Source organism: Elephas maximus, chromosome 19 (genome assembly GCF_024166365.1).
Source record: "Elephas maximus indicus isolate mEleMax1 chromosome 19, mEleMax1 primary haplotype, whole genome shotgun sequence".
NCBI classification, from domain to species: Eukaryota; Metazoa; Chordata; class Mammalia; order Proboscidea; family Elephantidae; genus Elephas; species Elephas maximus.
In genome coordinates this window covers 24,321,109-24,336,285 of record NC_064837.1, presented here as the reverse complement: position 1 = coordinate 24,336,285, position 15,177 = coordinate 24,321,109, and the positions used below count along the sequence as shown (strand labels likewise).

The 15,177-nt window shown below is 44.0% G+C and overlaps 1 protein-coding gene and 1 long non-coding RNA gene across 5 annotated transcripts in view; one reads left to right on the top strand and one right to left on the bottom strand.

Annotated features, from left to right (window-relative positions):
• LOC126063114 (leucine-rich repeat-containing protein 37A2-like) overlaps positions 1-14,766 on the top strand; it is a 309,607-nt gene extending 294,841 nt beyond the window's left edge. Inside the window, exons 22-26 of the mRNA XM_049861289.1 lie at positions 4,085-4,134; positions 5,770-5,824; positions 5,906-6,048; positions 6,633-6,691; positions 14,638-14,766. Coding sequence (XP_049717246.1) covers positions 4,085-4,134; positions 5,770-5,824; positions 5,906-6,048; positions 6,633-6,691; positions 14,638-14,699 — 369 coding nt within the window. The 3' untranslated portion in view covers positions 14,700-14,766. The remainder of the gene's footprint in view (positions 1-4,084; positions 4,135-5,769; positions 5,825-5,905; positions 6,049-6,632; positions 6,692-14,637) is intronic.
• The window catches only part of LOC126063117 (uncharacterized), a 203,606-nt gene that overhangs the window by 120,306 nt on the left and 68,123 nt on the right, over positions 1-15,177 (bottom strand). The window lies entirely within an intron of this gene.

Genomic DNA, 15,177 nt, shown 5'->3' with positions numbered 1-15,177 from the left:
AACATGTGGTCTCTCGCCTGTCTGTCTCTTTGGGCATTATAATCTCATCTCGGATCTATCTATGTCTGGGACTGTGGCAGTGCCCATGGAGTAGGCCTGTTGGTTTTATATAGCCCATCTGTAAACCATCTGGCTTGCTTGGTGAGATTTAATCTTTCTCCCTGGGTGAGTGTTTGGTTGTAGATTATCATTATGTCTTTCCAACCCAAGTCAAAGGTGAGTGTTAAGTTCTTCAATTTTTTTATATAGTTGTTAGGGTCTTCAAAGAAATTTTTAACTGTTTAAGTTTTCTTGCATCCTGTATTGAAAAGGGAACCTGTACCCTGACTGGTCTATTAGGACCAGCCACTTCTTGAAGGGGGCACAGGTAAAGTGGTGAAGGTGTTGTGGGTGAGGAATTGGAGTAGGGAGGAGTAGGAGGAACAGGCATTTCTTTGGTATTTAAGGGTGGGGTTGTAGGGCTGGCAGGGTTTGGGTCTAAGGTGTCTATTGTTTGGTTTGTAACGACGGCGAGAACTGTGGGGTCTATCTTATACTTTTTTACACAGTTCTGGATTTTCCCTTAAGACCTTAAAAACCTGGACATAAGGGACCTCTGTCTATTTGCCTTGTGTCCAGCAAAACAGATCTAGCTTAAGGATGGTATGGTGATTCAAACTTCTCTGTTGTGGCCAAATTTGTCCATTTCCCTATTTATATTGAGGCCACCCAGTGTTACAAAAGAAGACTAATCTCTTTCTCTTCAGGGTTTGAGGGTCAAACCTGTCCCAATTTTTGAGGATACATCCCAGAGGTGAGGCCAGTGGTACTGAGTTTTGGTTTCTCATCTGGAAAGGAACAGAGTGAGTCATAGGGGGCAGGATGTCTCTTGTGCCCCCTATGTTAAATCATTGCCCAGAGAAGGCATCCCTTCTCAGGCCTGGGCTTCTAGAATTAACCAGTCTTATCTGTACCTGAAGTTTTTTGTCTAAAAATTTCTTACTGCTTCTGTCCTAGGGGTCTTTGCCAACGTTGGGCTTCTAGAATTAACTAGTCTTACTGTGTAGCCCGTCTTGATGTTTCTTGCCTGGAAACTTCCTACTGCCTCTGTCTCAGGGGCCCTTGTTTTTGTCTATGCCTGTGGTCGTGGCGGGACATGAACCTACATATTTGTTGATGTCTTTGTTCTGCCAAGATACTAATTATTGGATACCCTGCTAGACATTTTAGGGTGGGGGACTTTTGTGCCTCTGTTTGGGAACCCTCCATTTTATTGGCAAACGTTACTATCTATTGAAGCTGACACCTTGATTGTCTCGCCCCCGACACACCGCATAATCTTGGTCCCTTGGAATTGGGTTTAGGAGATGATTTAGCATTTGTGGGAGTCCCTCTTCTATCCATACCCAAGGGGGGGTAATCTTATTATTTTCTGGGCCCCTCCCTTCCTTTTCTCTGTAGAACCAGCAAACCCATTCCTCATGTCTGCCCCTCTCTGTATAGTTTATGAATTGTTTCTGTACATTGAAAAAGGGAATCAGGGCATGGAGGGCTGTCACAAAGTAGACTCCTGTAGCCCACTTCTTTGTATACTCTTGGACATTCAGATTCTTTGTAAGGCGGGTAACAGATATAACTTTAGTTAGTCTAACGAATAACCTTAAGACTCTTGATTCAGTCAGGCAGACCAGAGTGTCCCTATTCCTTCTTTTATAACATGAAAGCAGGAGGAGCTGATCAAGAAAAGGCTGCCTGTGTTTAGCTTCGCAATGGTGGTATAAACAGGAAAGGGAGAGAGATCCTTTGCCTGAAAAATTATCCCTTAAAAACCAAAAAAAACAAACCCAGTGCCATCGAGTCGATTCCGGCTCATAGTCAATTATCCCTTAGCCTATCACAAGTACAGCACTGATCCCTTTTGAAAAGCACACATGAGGGTATAGATGTAAGTAGGTAAGCCAGAAGTTGGATGAGGCTGAGAGGAGCAAAAGGTAAATGGGTGACTGGCCTCTTAAAAAGACTCTCTGACTTGGCGTGACTATTACTGAGGTTAGCAGGGGTCAGGTGTTCTGGGTCAAAAATGTGTTGCTTTGTGAGCAGGACTCCTAGAGGGTGTGACCCCTCTGGTTGGCTGGCGCTCCCGGACAAGCCTGATTGTTAATTAAGTGAAGTTGGAAGTCCTCGTAAGGCCCCTGCACAACTCCTGTTTGACCCAGGCACCTCCACGAACTGGAGGGAGGAAGTGCCTCTTCAGAGTCTGAAAGAATCAGACACTCATTATTACCGTATTCTTGTTAATAGTCAGACCAAGTGCAGACAAATCTTTCTAGCACCTGTCAGACCTCTCTCTTAAGAAGAAACAAAACACACACACATACACACGTAGAGGTAGGCGTATCTCGGCACTAGGCTGGAAAGAAAGAAAGCCCATGCTCTGAGGTGGACTCAACACTTTCCAGAGGAAGGAGGAGGAAGCTTGTGATCTGAGCCATGGCACCAGAGTATATTACCAGTGAATGGCCTCGGTTCTAGTCTTCGGTGTAAGAAAGAATTCAAACACTGAGACAAATAGTGTCAAGCAAGCAGAGGTTTATTAGCTACAGAGGGTTAGTAGTAAAAGTACACTTGACTAAAAACCATCAAGTGGGCTACTCAGATATAGAGAGAATCTGAGAGCCCGGTAGTCCGTTTTATACCCTTCTTGTCCCTTATCTGTCTCTGTTAACATTTAAAAGCCAGGACAGGACTGCCTATGGAGACTATTTCTTTGGCTTAAGGTTTAACTATGTAGGGACCATCTTATTGAGGAATACCACCACCTCTTGTCTATTCCTCTTCTCAAGTTTAAGATCTCCCCCTCCCCCCTTCCAGTAGTGACCCTATAGTACAGACTAGAACTCCCCAACAGCATTTCAAAGGCTGTAAATCTTTGTGGAAGTTTACTGCCACATCTTTCTCCCATGGAGTGGTGGGTGAGTTTGAACCACCAACCTTTCAGTAAGCAGCCGAGCACTTAAGCACTGTACCATCGGGGCTCCTTCTGAATTCTCATATTACTTTCAAAATTTTTTGGTTGATCTCTTGAGCTTTTTAGGTTGTCCATCTATTATAGATTGAATTGTGTCCCCCCCAAATGTGTATCAATTTGGCTAGGCCATGATTCCCAGTACTGTGTGATTGCCCACCATTTTGTCATCTGATGTGATTTTCCTATGTGTTGTAAATCCTACTTCTATGATGTTAATGAGGTGGGAATAGAGGTGGTTATTTTAATGAAGGAGGATTCAAATCTACAAAATCAGATTGTATTTTAAGTCAATCTCTTTTGAGATATGAAAGAGAGACTTGACCAAATAGATAGGGGAGCCCCATACCACCAAAAAACAAGAGCCAGGAGAACAGCACATCCTTTGGACCCAGGGTACCTGCACTGAGAAAGAAGCTCCTAGACTGGGAACATTGAGGACAAGGACCTTACCTCAGAGCTGACAGAGAGAGAAAGACTTGCCCTGGAGCTGGCACCCTGAATTCGGACTTCTAGCTTCCTAGAATGTGAGATAATAAAATTCTCTTTGTTAAAACCATCCATTTGTGGTGTTTCTCTTACAGTGGCACTAGATAACTGAGACACCATTATTTCACATGCAAGTAATGATAGTTTTGTCTCTATCTTTCCAATACTTACATCCCATTCATTTTTCTTATTGCCTTGATTAGTACCTTCAAGCAATGTTGAATAGTAGCAGTGGTAACAGGCATCCTTATACCTAACTTTAAAGCAATGCTGTTGTCTAAGTTTCTGGTGCATACTTTTATCAAGTGAAAGATGTTTCCTCTTTTCCTACTTTTACGAGTTTTTATTAGGAATTATTTGTTGAGTGTTACCTAAAACCATTGATAAAATACATGAAAAATATATGCAAGATCCTAAACTAGGTACTGTGGAAGAGTATTGAGGGGTAAGTGAGGGTAGAATCCTTCTGCTCAAAAAGATCATCATCTAGCAGTGAAGATGAGGCTTCAAATAAATAAAAGGAAGGAATAAAGGTTTGAAGATACTGGTCATAGTGGTGGGTAACCACGATCATGCTTTCTTCCAAAACAGATTTATGCTCATCGAGCAACATCAGAAGAAGACAAGGAAGGATCCTCACGGTAAATATTAGTCCAGCAATTTTGTTTCAGTGTTTATTGTGGTTCAAATAGTTATAACAAAACATTCATAGACTGACAATTTTTAAAAGAGAATTTTAGAACTAGGAGAGAACGTAGAGGGCCTCTATTTCACTCCCCTCAGTGCTCAGTGAGGAAACTACCAAAGGCAGGAAGAACATACTCACCTTAATACTTTGCCTCCAGCTAAATTAGCTCCCAGGCCAAGCTGGGCTTGATGGGACTAGCACAGAGGTACCTGCTGTTGCCAGTCCTTTCAGAGGAAGAGCTAGGCTATACCTGTTTCTTCCTGCTGTTGGTGGGCATAAAGCTGGGCCAGAGGCCTTCCCTGGAGGCTCTAGGGCAAGAGTAGGGAAGGCCACATGGTCTTGGTAAGAGGGCTGGTCTCACTCAAGGCTGATGGGAGGTAGAATATATGTGTTTTTCCTCTAAAGTGGCAGGAAAACGTTACTTCTCATCCTGACAGTTGTTAAGCCCCCACTCTGTATTCCCCTTATCCAAACCTCATAGAATTTTAACTGTGAGGAGTTTCAGACAGTAGTTTGTCTCAGAGAGGGAGAAAGGGAAAATATTTTGCTCCATGGTCTCACCACGAGGGGGTGTCAGAAAGAGGATGACTCCTTCCCATGTGGGTACTTCTCCATTGATGACATTGTGCTTGGACTGTGAGCTACACTTTGTGTCATGACTCAGCACATGCAAACTTAATAGACATGGCTGCTGATACAGGCATAAATAGTTTCTAAGCATACTTGGACTCCCTGGGTGGTGCATATGGTTATTTCACTCAGTTGCTACCTGAAAAGTTGGAGGTTTGAGTCCACCTGGAGGCCTCAGGAAAAATGCCTGGCTATCTACTTCTGAAAAATCAGCCATTGAAAACCCTATGGAGCACAGTTTTACTCTGAAACACATGGGGTCATGACGAGTTGCAGTCACCCTGATGGCAACTTTTTTTTTTAAACTTATCACCCTCTGTGCACTCATATTTTCTCTTCTGTTTAGATTTTTTTTAATGCTAGTCATGATCTTTAACTTGACTTCATAATCAGTGACCACCTACAGTGACCACTCACTAATCAGTGACCACCTACAGTATGAAAATCAGTGAGCTAGGTAACCTGGGTAGTTAGGCTCAGGCATTTATTTGGTGTGATTCGACTTACAGAATAAAGCAGCTAGAAAAAATAGAAGCACCTACCTTCTCCTCCACTTACCCCCACTCCCCAGAGAATGAAGCACAAGTCCAAATCTGAAGGGGACTGATGCAAATGTTTCTGGACAGGGCTGCTCAGTATGGTTGTGCAGTTGGTTCACTGCACAAAGGTACTTGGCCAAGGAGGTAAGTGGGCCTGAAAATTCTGCCTAGCCTCCATACCAAGCCATGTACAGAGGTCTCCCCAGAGACATCGTGGGGCCCTGTGGACAGATACAGAGAGCCCTTCGAAGTCCAGTGTGCATGGAGTTGTTCTCAAACCCCAAGTCTGTAGTGATTTTGCTAGTTGTGATTATGCGTGGAGGCAAACTTTGAGTCCTGCTGAGACAAGAGATATGCGTTATGAGGGACATGGAAAATAACGTAGATCACTAATTGTCCAATGGGTGTGTTTCCCCCAGGGGTTTTTTCCGAAGTCTGCTGCATAGGAGATGCACATCGGAAAGTGAAAGTCAGGTACATTTGGGGAAGATCCAGTGCTGTGGTGGGAGAAAGCAGGAGAGATTCAGAGTTAATAGTCCCCTTTCTCTTTTCTAGGAGGGCTTTTTCTGGAGAAGGTGGCCACTTTGGCTCAGGGATATGCATAGGCCTCTCAATACCACCCACAAGAGAAACATGGTACAGAAGCTACATGACAAGGATTCTTCTGATGAGGATGAGATTTTCAACAAAGACTCTGGGTAAATGATTGGGAACAATTTCAACTTCTTATGTAAAATGAGGAGATATCAAAAGGGCAGAAATGCAGAATAGAATTTCAAATTCTCATGAACTCCATACTTTCTGGAGCCATGGAGGCTTATGAACCCCTAAAATTATTATCCTGAGATAATCTTTAAACCTTCAACCAAATATATCACCTAAAACCTTCTTAAAACCAAACAGTGCTTTAGCTTAACTAGTAAAGAATGTCTGCCTTGAGCGTTGTGCTCTTTTAAGGTCTACCTGTATGGGATCAGACTGACAACAACAACAGCAACAGCCCCCTAAGGCTTGGTCGGCAATGAGTTTATGTGAAAGGGGGATGAACAACTCAGGAAAGGAGGGTAAGAATGGTTGCACAGCTCGAAGAAGGAAATCAATGTCACTGAATTGTACATGTAAAAATGTCGATTTGGTATATGTTTTGCTGTGTATATTCTCAACAACAACAAAATAAATAAATTTTTCTAAAAAAGAAAAAATAATAGAATGAGGAGGTGATGAATAGTTTAATTGCTCCTTTCAAGAATAAGAGCCATTGGCATTATTCTTCTTATCCCAGGGAGGCCAGTGAAGTCACAACAGAGAAGGCTGAGCCTACAGAGACTACTACAGAGGCCGGTGAGGAGAGTGAAATGCTTGAAGTCAAGACCACAGTGTGAGCCCCATCCTGCCTCAGGCTACTGCAAATTTTGTTTTCTGATCTTGGCTTCTCGGCATTGCTTGTATTAAAATATATAAATTCTATAACCAATTCTAGCCATGTGGTAAGGAATTGAAATATAAATATTAAATATTGACATAAAAGCAACAGGGTGTTGATCAAGGGCCATAGGCAAGAAAAGCAGGGCTGAAACTAGCTAGAATCCCTCATGGTAGCCATTCCATAAGAGTCCATGTGGGCAAAGAAGGAGAAATACAGGCTTCACTCTCCTGTTTCCCCAATATAATCCATCCCAGGGAAATGGAAAACGTATCAGCCACAAGGGGCATAGATACCCATTTATTCTGGCTCTCTCTCCTCTGTGCTTCACTCAAGCCTGAGTTCACAAACACACTTGAGGCCCTGTCCATAGGGGATCATTCACCTTCTGGACCCTCTCATAGGTTCTTTGAAATTGCTAGAATATTTGGATTTCCACTGTGCAGCCAAATCCTTCTTTTTTCCCAAGACCTCAAACTCATGCAAAAATGTGTGTCGTATTTTGGTAGGGGATTATCTGCCCTTACAAGCTGGTGGAAAATTCAAACTTTTCTTTTTAAACCATCCTAGCCCTTGGTATTATGGATTGAATTGTGTCCCCCAAAAATGTATGTCAACTTGGCTGGGTTATGATTCCCAGTATTATGTGATTGTTCATCATTTTATCATCTGATGTGATTTTCCTATATGTTGTAAATCCTACCTCTATGATGTTCATGAGGCAGGATTAGAGGCAATGGAACATAGTGACAGGTAATGCATATCAGTGTAAAGACCTAACCACTGTTAATGAATCAAGACTCAATGTACAAGATTAGGTTGTGTCTTAAGTCAATCTCTTTTGAGGCATAAAAGTGAGAAACAAGCAGAGAGATGGGGGAACCTCATACTACCAAGAAAGAAGCACCAGAAGCATAGTGTGTCCTTTGGACCCAGGGCCCCTGTGCTGAGAAGTTCCTCAATTGGGGTGGTTAATGGCAAGGACCTTTCCCCAGAGCCAAAAGAGAAAGAAAGCCTTCCCCTGGAGCTGGCACCCTGAATTCGGACTTTTAGCCTCCTAGAGTGTGACAGAATATTTTTCTCTTTGTTAAAGCCATCCATTTCTGTTATAACACCACTAGATAAATAAGACACTTGGGTAGCTCTCAGGAAGGTACAGGAGGATCAGGGTAAAGGAAGAATATGTGAGAACAGTAATTGCCCACAATTGCCCTCTTCAGGCCCGGGATGCTGCTGATTCAGAAAATATATTGGTGGGGTAATTGCTCATGTGTACTGCCTTAGCCTCTCGAGAAACCCACCAGGGATCAAATGTGTGCTGCTCAGCCGCCTCTACCTTGGCCAGCACCAGACCTACCTGCTTCCTTCCTCATCCACCAGTCTGTGTGATTCCAAGTGATAACACAATTAAAAATTGCAGAAGATGCAAGGGTTCCTGCACTCCCTATGCTCATCCATGCAGGAATCTGACATGTTAAGAGTGCAAAGAAGGAATACCTACCCCTATTTAAGTATTTTACTAAAAGCAAAGAAAAAGTCATTAATTCACATTTGTACATAAGCGAGAGCTAAACACATTAGTGAGTAAAAGAAATTCTGAATGAGCAAGATTTGGTAATCTATCTCCATGACCACAAATAAATGCTAGTAGCTCCATAATCTGAGATGAAGAATGATGCCAACCAAGGAACCACACCACAGAGTCCCCCAGAAGAGCAATGCAATCGGGCAGTGACCTCCTGGCATATTTTGCTGGTTAGGGTTCCAAGCAAAATGAACAGCCCATTTGTACCTCATTTGGTCCATCATTTTGCCAATGCTGGGCAAGAGACACCTGTTCTCTTGATACTGACCTGACTCAGCTACCTTTCAGTGTTCCTTACTGAGGACGAAAAACAAGCGTTTGTCCCTGTGTGGTGACCTCTGTGAGCCAGCAAATATTTACTATATTTAAAGCACAGGAATAAATAATAATAATAGGAAGCAGCAGCAGCTAGCATTTACACTTGCTTACTTGGTGCCAAGCTCTGGGTTAAGCATTTTACAGTCTTATCTCATTTAGTCCAACCACCCCTGGAAGGATATTTTGTTATTCTCATTTGAGGGATAAAGAAATAAGGCTCAAAGAATGTAAGTAACCAGCCCAAGTGCCTTAGGCCACACATCCAAAATGGGCAAGTTATGGTTTCAAGTGTCCATAGGAAAGTACAGTTTCTCAAAGTATATTCTGCCAACCTCTATCCTCAAACATTACTGGGATGCTTATTTAAAAGGCTAATTCCTGGACACTTCCTCTCCAAACCTACATGCCTGCCCCACTTGAATCCATCTCCAGGAGAGAGATGCCCATTTTAGGAACCACTGAGCTATGACAAGAAGGGCAGGGACTTAGAGGAAGCAGAGGTTCTGTGGTTTCTTCCGGGCTGGAGGTGACAGGGAGATGACTGTGGGGATGCAGGGCAGAGCAGTGGGAGGTGAGAGTACTGGTGTCTGCTTAAGTCTCTGAGTGGGAGGCACGACTGAGTCTTACCTTGGACTATCAACATAGATAACCCTGGGCTACTACTCACCTCCACGGAGATTAGGGCCTCCTGGAAAGCACCAGACTCAACCAGCTATGGCTCCCAAGGACCTGGTGGGAGTGACATGCTGTTGAGCACCAGTGGAGCAGAGAGAAGCACACATTCAAGAAGAGAAAAAAATCCTGAAGCCTGAAGCAGAAGTGGGAAGTGGTTCAAGTTGAGAGTCTATGTGTTAGAGGGTAGTTTGGTGTCATGCTGTGGAGTGTCTTCACTTGCAGGGCTGATGGAACTTAAGACTTAAACTGTAATCCTTATGAAGACTTCATGTGGATTAGGGCCATACCCCAAGGCAGGTGGAACAGTAAGATAGAAGGAGCCTGGGCCCCTGACAAGGTGGCCCCTAAACTAGCCCTGACTTCCTAACCAGATAGTTACATGAAAGATCAAGAAACTTTCCTCTTATTTAACCCGCTATTCTTTGGTTCTCTATTGCAGCAGCTGACCCCATAGCCTAATAAAGGAGTCAGTGTACATATGGGTTAGCTATTGCCACAATAATACTGTGTAATAAACCATTCCGAAACTCGGTAAGTTGACCTAACAGTTCCCACAGATCCGCAGGTTAGCTGGGGCGCTGTGCTTTAACTCTGTGCTGGTTCAGCTCTGCTTCTTACTCTAAGGCTGCAGATCAGCTGGGGTGGCTCTGTCCCAGGAGTTTTCATTCCGGGGCCCAGGCTGAAGAGTCAGCAGTGACCCAGGAGGAGCTCTTCTCATGGAGAAAGCAGAGGTATAAAAAGGCAAGCAGAACAGTGTGTGGCCTCTTAAAGCCTAGACTTAGAACTGGCATGGTTTCATTTCTGCACCATTCTATGAGTCAAAGCAAGTCACACTGTGTCCTGGATTGAATTACGTCCCCCCAAAAATGTGTATATCAACTTGGTTAGCCCATCATTCCCAGTATTGTGTGGTTATCCTCCATTCTGTGATTGTAATTTTATGTTAAGAGGATTAGGGTGGGAGTGTAACACCACCCTTACTCAGGTCACCTCCTTGATCCAAGGTAAAGAGTGTTTCCCTGGGGTGTGGCCTGCACCACCTTTTATCTCTCAAGAGATAAAAGGAAAGTGAAACAAGCAGTAGAACAGAGAGTTGGGGACCTCATACCACCAAGAAAGCAGCACCAAGAGCAGAACGTGTCCTTTGGACATGGGGTCGTTGCGCCTGAGAAGCTCCTCAACCAGGGGAAGATTGAGGACAAGGACCTTCCTCCAGAGCCAACAGAGAGAAAAAGCCTTACCCTGGAGACGACGCTCTGAATTTGGACTTGTAACCTACTAGACTGTGAGAAAATAAGGTTCTCTTTGTTAATTCCATCCACTTGTGGTATTTCTATTATGGCAGCACTAGATGACTAAGACACACGGCCAAGGCCAAAGTTAGGAAACAAGAAAGTACACTCTGCCCACAAAGAGAAAAAAGTGTTGATGTAGGGAAGGGTAAAGAATTGGGGCCAATAATTCTTCATACCCTAGTATGTGAATGAGCCTGGTTTGGTGGTTACACACCCTGGTTCCACTCTTCTAGGAGTTTCCTATAAATAGAACTTAAAAACCAAAACCAAACCCAGTGCCGTCGAGTCGATTCCAACTCATAGCGACCCTATAGGGCAGAGTAGAACTGCCCCATAGAGTTTCCAATGAGAGCCTGTCAGATTTGAACTGACGTCCCTTTGGTTAGCAGCCGTAGCACTTACCACTATACCACCAGGGTTTCCAAATAAAACATAGTGACAGGTAATGCCTGTCAGTGCAAAGACTTAACCACTGTTCTCTATTAGGTCGGGAACCCTTGAGACAGACAGGGTTAACTGTGCTGTCAGAACAAAAGAGCTGTTAAAAGATTACCATCTAGAAGTTGGGTGAAAAAGAACCACGCCCTGTCAACATGAGATAAGGCTGAAACAACCCGTGAATTACTATTTCCTCCTTAGTGTTTTTTCTAGTCCCTTCCCCTTTTACAGGCTCACACATGCCTAGAAGAACAAAATGTGACCACTGTAACTTTTCTTAGCCCTCCGAAGATGTTGATGTAGTGCCAAAGATCATTGTGCTTGTGCCATATCCCATAATAAGTGATGTCAAGGGCTGCTGAGGGGACTCCATCTTGAATATCAGCGGGTTCCATGTTAGATTCCGGATGCACGCAACCTAATTAACGTGCACCGCCATTCTGAGAAGTACCCACCCCTTGAAAGAACCCCACTAAACATTCATTACTCTTTTGTCTCCACTGAACCCATATAAGCCCTAGCCTTGCTTCTCTTTTTGAGTCAATCTTTTGGAGAGGCTTTGATCCCCGCTGACTCCTTTTGCTTGACTCAAGCAAAATAAAGCTTGCTGAAGATAAAGTTTGTCTTTCCCGTGTATTCTTACTCAGGAAAAGACAAGGAACTTTTGTGTCAGATTGGCAATTGATAACACCCTGACAAGGCAACAATCATATCTCCTTTATCTCCGCAGCTCCCTCCTCCCTTCAATGCCTAGTACAGGCCCTGACCTTAGTGATGACTCAAGGAATATTATTGAGTGAATTTTAGGTCATTCCTTCATTTTCTTCATGTGATTCCTAACGAAATACAGACAGACCTTTTAAAGGTTAGTGCATACTACGTATTTGCCCCATAAACTACAAAGGGACTGTGCCATTTGGAGCTGGAATCTGTACTCAGATCTGTCTGACACTAAATCCTGTGCCTACTGCTTCCCACAGGAAACACCAGAAGAAAAGGTGTATACAGGGTTAAACATCAAAGCAGGTGATATGGATTGAACTATGTCCCCCCAAAATGTGGTGTATATCCTAACCTCTATGCCTATGGTTATGATCCTGTTTGGTTGTCTGTGTTATATTAAGGCAGGATTAGTGTAGGGTGTATCTTTAGTCAGTGTCTTTTGAGATATAAAAAGAGATTAAACAAACGGGCAGAGAGAGAGAGATGGGGTAAGGCAGATGCTAAGAGGCATGGAGATCTCCAAGGAACCAGAAGCCAAAGAGACCAGGACATTCTTCTAGAGCTGACACACAGAGGAAGCCTTCCCCTTGAGCCAGTGCTCTGAATTCAGACCTCTAGCCTCCTAAGCTGTGAGAAAATAAATTTCTGTGTCAGCCATCCACTCATGGTATTTGTTACAGCAGCACTAGATAACTAAGACAGCAGATTAGTGAAGTTTCTTTCTCTAGAGGCCATTTAAAACTAGAAATATTTTTATAACCTGAAATACCCTAGAGGAAGGTCGTCTAAAGGCAAAAACTAGCCAGCGATCCACATGGATTTAAGGACAATTTAAGAACAGTGAGATTCACCATCAGAGGCTCCACCGTTCCATAAAGTCCGTTGGCCCCTCTCATAAGGGCAAAAGCCAAATCAGCTCCAGGTGCTTGACCTTAATTGCCACCTGTTCCAGGAGACTTTTCACTTTAATGGAGAGCTGAGAGAGCCATAATTAACCCTAAGAATGGCCTAGTCACCACTGAATAGCAGGCACAGGGGGCATGTGAGTGGAAAGTGTATTTTAGGGTAGTAATTCATGGTAAATCGGTTCCCCATCTCCCAAGAAGGATTGTTCAATGTCAAGCTGTCTCAGGCTTTTAGGCTGGTCAAAGTAGAAAAAAAAAAATTGGGGGTGGGGAAATTAGAGTTGGTGCAAGGTCTCTTGGTTTTGCTATCTGTGGAAGACTTTAGAGCTTGTTACGAACAGTGATGGCCCAGGGCTCTCTAGGCAGTTAATAAAGGGTTGCCTTAGTGGATTGCAAGAGAAGGATATTATGCAGCAGTTTGTTCTAATGAGGCAAACTGCAACAATCTCTCCACAAGATACACAGGGGCTACTAAGTGAAGAAAAAGGAGCCCTGGTAGCCCAATGGTTAAGCACTCGGCTGCTAACCAAAGGTTGGCAGCTCAAACCCACCATTAGCTGCATAGGAGAAAGATGTGGCAGTCTGTTTCCATAAAGATCACAGCCTTGGGAACCCTATGGGGTAGCTCTACCCTGTCCTACAGGGTTGCTGTGAATCCGAGTCAACTCAACAGCACACAACAAGTGAACAAAGCAAGATGTAGTATGGTGTACATAGTACATGTGGTGCAGTGAATTACTTAACATGATCCTTCTAGCCATGCATCGTCTTGTGACTCCCACAAAATGATTGGGTGGTACCATGCAAATAAGGTGCTTGTGGCCCACCAAGGGGATTGGACAGCCTGATAATAATGCAAACATGGTGCATAGAAACCTCAGAGTGGGACTATGCAAATAAGATATACAGAACTCTTGTAGGGGGTTGGTCAGTTTTGCCATCCCACTAGGCTTAAAATAAACCAATCCCAGGAGTAGGGGGTGGGGAGAACCTCACTACCACCAAGAAGAAGATCCAAGAGTAGAGCACGTTCTTTCGGCCCAGATTCCCTGCACTGAGAGCCTCCTAGACTCAGGAGATAGACAGAGCTGTAACATCAGAGAAGGTGTGAGGTGGCAAGGAGTGGCAGTAGCAAGCGAAGCAGAGAAATGGCAGCAGCAGAACCAGGAAACTGGCACTAGACAGTGCAGTGGGCTTCCCAGCCCATGGATCAAGGCGGCTACAGTCGGCGTGCTGACCCACAGAGCTAGAGAGCACAGCACCTTTGGCAGGAGGCTTCCTGGCCGAGTGGGGTGCCTCAGGGCACTTATTGGCAGAGCTAAAGAGTTTGCCCAAGCAGGACTGGTCACGACTGAGGGGCCAAGGAGTTGAAAGCCGAGAGAGAAGCCCGCCTGCAGGCACGGCTGAGAAGCTGTCCTGACCAAAGAACTGTATCTTGAGTTGTTCCTGATCCTGAATTGTAACCTGTTACTTCCCTAATAAATCCCGTAACTATGAGTATGGTCTGTGAGCTCTGTGTGGCCATTGCAGTGATTTATGGAACCCAGCAGAGCAGAGAATGCCATGGGAGGGACGGCTGGTGTCAGAATTGGTAAAAAGTTTGGAGGATGGAGGTACGTTTGACCTCTGCCTCATAGGAATCAGCCTTGGGCTGATGCTGATGGTGATTCTCTTTCCCCCAACAAAGTTAGACTAGGTCTAATGCCACCACGCCATTTCGACAATATGCTACTATGTGTTGTGTGCCATTTGTATAAAACTATGGCTATTTAAATTAACATAAATAAAATTAAACAGCAGCTCCTAAGTCACACTAGTCACATTTCAAGTGCTCACTAGCTATTTGTAGCTAAAAAATAAATATATTTGTAGCTAACGGCTACCTAATGCGACAATGGAGGTATAAATTATTTCCATCTTTACAGAAAGTTCTGTCGGAAAACACTGGTGGAGAATAACTCTGGAAGGACACACAAGGAACTGGTAATGGTGGTTGCCTTCGGGGAGGGAAACTGGGAGACTGCAGCACCACGTACCCTTTGGTACCTTTGGAATTTGATACCATGTGTTTGTACTATGCATTTAAAAATACACTTTAATAAACAAATCAGTAATTAGGAGTCCCCATGTAGGGTTAGTGCATTCGGGCAGTCATAACCAGATTACTCTGCAATTTGCCTAAAACAAAATAAATTAGTAGATATTATGACTTTGTGTCATTATATCCTTAGTTCACCTTGAATGCTCTGTCATTGCAGTTAGTCTGCATTTTCCCCAGGGCTCTCTCTCCAGGAGATCTGTCCTCCAGTGTGCCCTAGTTCCTGCCTAGACCTGTCACACAGCTGTCACCCCCAACTTCCTCTCACTGTTTCCTGAGTTGGGACCTTCATCTCCTGCCTGCCTATTCTTCTTTCTTGATTTACCCTCTTCTGGAGCACAAACTCAGCTAAGAATCCCTTTCTAAT